The sequence below is a fragment of the Nicotiana tabacum genome, chromosome 8 (genome assembly GCF_000715075.1).
Source record: "Nicotiana tabacum cultivar K326 chromosome 8, ASM71507v2, whole genome shotgun sequence".
NCBI lineage: Eukaryota > Viridiplantae > Streptophyta > Magnoliopsida > Solanales > Solanaceae > Nicotiana > Nicotiana tabacum.
This window is the reverse complement of record NC_134087.1, coordinates 34,738,999-34,744,726: the sequence shown is the minus strand read 5'-3', so window position 1 is coordinate 34,744,726 and position 5,728 is coordinate 34,738,999. Positions and strand designations below refer to the sequence as shown.

The following is a 5,728-nucleotide window of genomic DNA, read 5'->3' as shown; positions in this document are numbered from 1 at the left end:
AGAAGAAGTAGAAGATGATTCTGATAGTGAACAAGACAAGCTTGCCATGTTTGGCAAAAGAAATATTTTGAAGGGTAGACTGTTGAAAGAACTGGTGGAGCCAGGAATGATGAGACTGGTGGATGCCTTAGCTACTCAGGGGTGGAAGTACATGGTCCTTCAGATTGATGGTAGGCTAGCCAGGAATGAGATAATTGAGTTTATGGCAAATGTAGAGGTTAAATATGGCAAGGTTAGCAGCTTGGTGAAAGGAGTTCAAGTGTCCTTTGATGCAAAAAACTGGGAGAGATCCTTGATATACCCTCTGAAGGGTTTGATGATTATACAAGGCAAAGGTGGCCTTGTCTGGACTCCCTTCCTACTGCCCTTGAAATTACCAGGAGGTTTGTGATGCTGAGGATGTGAATAAAGCAAGGGTTGTTCAGAAAAGTGAAATAAGACCTCAGCACAAGGTCTTGTTTGAATTTGTCAATAAGTGCCTATTGCCCAGATAGGAGAGAAGGCACATTGTCAATTACATGGATCTAGTTCTTAGGGAATTCCTGGAAAGGGGAAAGCAAATTAATTGGCCTGCCTTCATCATCAAGCTGCTGGATAGGGTCATAAATGGCTCCAAGGCTCATGCTACCCCTTATGGCTTTATTCTGACCATGATTCTGGATAGGTTCAATGTGCCTCTGAAGAAATGGGAAATGGCCTCAAGCAAGGATCATTTTGGCATTAACACTCTGATTGCTTGTGACTACTTAGTTAGTGCCATCCCATATTAACCTGGTTCATCCAAGAAGACTCCTATCAACAGCAAAGTCAGGGCCCTAGTTCAGGAATATGAAGCCAAGGATGCTGAGATAGCTAGGCTCGAGGCTCGTGTAGCAGAGGTGGAATCTAAGAGGGATGCTCTCAGAACTGAGCTTACCAAAGAAAAGGAGAAGAATGATGGAATTCTTCATAATATGCTGAATCTTCCCCAAACCCCAAACCAACCCTCTAGTTCCCCCAAACCTTAGGAATCCTAGCCTTTGTCTCCTGAAACAGTCCAGTACCTTCAGTGACCCAGATTGGGAATTTTCTATCTTTTTGCTCATGTTTTAAATGTTTTTTGCTTTCTTGTTGTGGAATGTAGTAGCAACATATCTCTATCAATGATATCTACTATTTTTTTGCTCTTGTTCAATGTTAATCTTTCCTTGATAGTTTAAATATGTTTGCTTGATTACTGATGATTAAACCATAATTGCACTTGTAGTTGCCCAGTGGCCATGAGTACTTATTAAAACCTGGGACTCACATTTTGTATGCAACTTTTCGATGATGCCAAAAGGGGGAAGAGATATTGTGCTTTACACATTCTGTACATTCTGAATAAGTGATATTTATAACCTAATTAACCTGGTCCTTGATGATAAGTGAATTTTCTAAACTTTGTATTGATGGTTAAGCTGAGTTCTTACAAGATTCAAATAATTCAAAAGCACACAGTTTTTCATCATAAAAGGGGGGAATTTGTTGGCCTAAGAACAAGTAAAATTTTGAAGATTGACAAAAGAACTCAGACATAGACCAGGTCCATCTTGTGAAGCACAGTCATGATCAACCTGTACATGTGAGATGCACGTGAAGGAGATAAATCTAACTGATCAAGAAGCAATATCTCCTGATCTGATCGAAAAGGCTGCATATTGGATAAGGAGAGAAAGACTCTTTACATGAAGAGAACACAGTTTAGGATGAAGATAGTGTTAGAGTTTGAGATCATCATGAACCCTTCTACGATAGAAGAGTAGCAATTGAATCCCAGTCAAACTCTGATTACTAATCTATTAAATGTCAGTGTTGTTCCCTTTTACATGTAATGCACATAAGCAGAAGTTAAACTTAAATTGAGTGAAAAAGAGCAAGGCGATTTTCCAAGCAATTCATGTGTGATTTGAGTGTGCAGTCCTGAAGCTACTTGAACGAGATAGAAGAACCAGTTCCAATTGTCTATCTTTTATTCTAGTTCAATTGTAGTAGGAGATTTTACATTGTACCTTTCAGTTTTCATAGAAGCAATTGTATTAGGTACCTAGAGTGTTCAAGTTAGAGTTAACTTGAAGTTGTCGCAACAGTTGAGACTGTGTGCTACAACGGGATTAGAGTTAATCCTTAGGTTTACAAAAAGTTTTGTAAATGCTATTTTGGCTCAGTGATTTTAGTGGAAGTTTGGGAAAATCCTACTGAGTAGTAGGTCGTGGTTTTTTCATCTTTTAAGCCAGGTTATTTCCACATAAAATTCTCTATGTTCTTTATTTTCTGTATTTATTATTCCACAAACAGTAGTAGTTGGAACACCTAGAAGAACCAGGTTCTTCTATAGTTCAGTTAAGCAAAAATTGGGTACCACACAAATCACCTCCCCCCTCCCCTCTTGTGTGGTATTGACGCTTAAAACATCACATGCTTTTAGCCTCATCTTTTGACTTAAGAAGATATATCTTAGTGTATCTAGAAAAATCATCTACAAAGGTGATGTAGTATTTCTTTCCACCTTTACTAACAATATTCTTAAAATCTGCCAAGTCTAAATGTACTACTTCAAGCAATTATATTTTTGTACTAGTTACATTCTTAAAAGTTTTTTTGGTATGTTTTGCTTCTACACAAACAGGACACTTAGAAAAATTATCAATATTAACTACTAGAATTAATTCCATTTTTCTAAGTCTTTTAATAGAAGCAATATTAACAAGCCCTAGTCTACCATGCCACAAATCAATAAACTTGGAAATATAAGCAGAATTAAAAGTACTAGCATTATTAGTAATCTCTTGAGCGATGTTCAGTACAAATAAACCCCCACTAAGGTAAGACTTCCCAACAAAGTCTCCCCCATGAGAAATAACAACTTTATCAAACTCAAAAAAAAGTTTAAGACCTACCTTGTTCAGAAGCGCACCAGAAACTAAGTTTCTACGAAGGGAGGGTACATACAGAACATTGTTCAAAGCTAAAGTTTTTCCACAAGTTAATTTAAGAAGATTTTTTCCTTTACCCATAAATCCATCTATAGTGGAGTTACCTATGTAGACACACTCGCTATCAACAGATTCCTCAAAGTCGTGAAACAACTCTTTGTTGGCGCAAAGTGCCTTGAAGCGCATGTGTCCACTATCTAGTCGGTTTTGTTAGCCATCATGTTCACCTCAACAACCACAGTAGCAATGACATCATCACCCTTAGTAAGGTTAGCTTGGACTGGAGCTTTTCCTCTATTCTTTGAGCTTTGTCCTTGTCTCTGGTTGCACTGAAAAGCCTTGTGACCAATTTTGCCACAGACATAGCAAGGTCCTTTCGACTTTTGAATATGGCCCTTCGGCTTATTGAAGTAATCCTGCTTCTTCACATGTCTTTTATTCTAGCCTTTCTTTTGTTTTCCTTTAAACCTGTCTTTCACAAAAGTACTAGAAGATTCCACAAGGTTAGCTTTGGAAGAATTAAGAGAGAGAGATTTCATCTTATCCTTAAGCCGTTTAGACTCCTCATCTTTGAGACGGTTTGCTTCCTCAGTCCTCATGTGTCTGATCAGTTCTTGAAGAGTTAAGTTATTCCTTCTTATATTTCAGTTGATTCCTGTAATCACTCCAGGAAGGTGGAAAATTTTCAAGCAGAACTTTAGCCTGAGAACCTCACACATCTCCATGTCCTTGTTCAAAACATCAGCAGCCAAGTTCTCATACTCGTGAACCTGTTCCATGAATGGCTTATCATCAACCATCTGAAAGTTGATCCACTTTCCAACAACATACTTCTTTTTTCCCGCGTCATTAGTACCATATTTCTTCTCCAAACTGTCCCATATGACTTTAGCAGATTTAAAATTTATAAACAAATCAAAGAGAGGGTTAGTCATATGGTTAAGCAAATGCCCTCTCACTGTTTTATTATCCTTTTCAAATTTATTCTTAGCAGCATCATCAGCAACAATAATATTAGCAACATTAGAACTATCAACAACAATATCAGCAGGAGGATCATTAAACAAAACATAATCAACTTCTAATTGTTCAAAGAAAATTAAAAGTTTCTGGGACCAACGCTTATAATTATTTCCATTTAAAGGCTCAAGCTTTGAGAGATCGGGAAGTGTTTTGTTCAAAGTGGTAGCCATTAGTCAATATTATATGTAAAATCACTTTCAAATTGTAAGAAAAATGAGTAGATAATATTGACTAAGAACAAGAAGGAAAGAAGAACAAGTTATCAAAAATACTGTGTCGTGGCAAGCCACTGCCTTGAAAGCGATTTCGGCCTGACTAGGTGCAAGTCGTTAAAGCCGGTCTCTCCCTAAGGTACCACAGCACCTCCAAACATGTGAACTCGTGGCTGGAAGTTTAGAATTTGCACAAAACAGTTGTCCAGAAAGAAGAGAAGATGAAGGTATTTTCTGTAGTTGTTACAGAAATTAAAGAATGTTGTAGGAAGAAAAGTAATGATTAGAAAGATGGATTCTTGGTTAAGATTTAGTGATTATGATGGCTAATCCATAATCTATTTATATGCAATTAAGGATGTTGCATGTATGGCAAGTGTCGAGAGTCTTTTGACACTTGTCCCATTATATTAGTCCACTTGGCTCCAATATTGACAAGTGTATCTTGTCTTCCATGCATGAAGACATATGGTAGATTTGCATAGCCATTTTTCAAAGCCATTCAACACTTGGCTTTAAGGCTTCATACAAGAGGCCACCTAGAAAAATGGATAGGACATTTGAAAAATAAATAAAAAAACTCATGGCTACTGGTATAAATGGAATTTCAAAAAGGAATTTTTGACTTTGCATTATGAATAATTCCAACAGGAATATCCATCTGCTGAATTAAGCCACCCGGTCTCTGATGCACATATTTCACCTGCTGATAATTGAGACACCGAGCTACAAACCCCACTATATCCTTCTTCATCCTCCTCTACCAATAGTGCTGTCTCAAATCCTGTTACATCTTTGCGGCACCTAGATGGATGGAATAGCGCGAGCTATGGGCCTCCTCCAGAATCAACTCTCGAAGCCCATCTACATTGGGCACACATATCCGGCCCTGCATCCTCAATACCCCATCATCACCAATAGTCATATCTCTGGCATCACTATGCTGTACTCAGTCCTTGAGGACAAGCAAATGAGGATCATCATACTGGTGCTCTCTAATACGATAAAACAAAGAATATCGGGAAACCACACAAGCTAAGATCCGACAAGGCTCCGAAATATCTAACCTCACAAACCGATTGGCCAAGGCCCGAACATCAACTACAAGAGGTCTCTCCTCAATAGGAATATATGCCAAACTACCCATACTCACAGCTTTCATACTCAAAGCATTGACTACTACATTGGCCTTCCCCAGATGGTACAAGATGGTAATATCATAGTCCTTTAGCAGCTCCAACCATCTCCGCTGCCTCAAATTGAGATCCTTCTATTTGAACAAATGTTGGAGGCTACGATGATCAGTAAACACCTCACAAGACACACCATAGAGATAATGCCTCCAAATTTTCAACAAGTGGACAGAGGCAGCCAACTCCAAATCATGAATAGGGTAGTTCTTCTCATGGGGCTTCAACTAACGAGAAGCATAAGCAATCACTCTACCCTTGTGCATCAACACACCCCCGATGCCGATTCGAGAAGCATCACAATATACTATAAGAACTTGAAGCTGAGGGCAAAACTAACACTGGAGTC

The 5,728-nt window shown here is 38.4% G+C and overlaps 1 protein-coding gene across 1 annotated transcript; it reads right to left on the bottom strand.

Annotated features, from left to right (window-relative positions):
* Positions 1 to 3,598: 3,598 nt before the first annotated feature.
* Positions 3,599 to 4,147, bottom strand: LOC142163035 (uncharacterized). The gene has a single exon (XM_075220285.1). The coding sequence runs from the start codon at positions 4,145 to 4,147 to the stop codon at positions 3,599 to 3,601; it is 549 nt and encodes a 182-aa protein (XP_075076386.1).
* Positions 4,148 to 5,728: the final 1,581 nt, after the last annotated feature.

Coding starts and splice junctions, on each gene's coding strand:
- LOC142163035 (XM_075220285.1), bottom strand. CDS start 4,147: ATGGCTACCACTTTGAACAAAACACTTCCCGATCTCTCAAAGCTTGAG.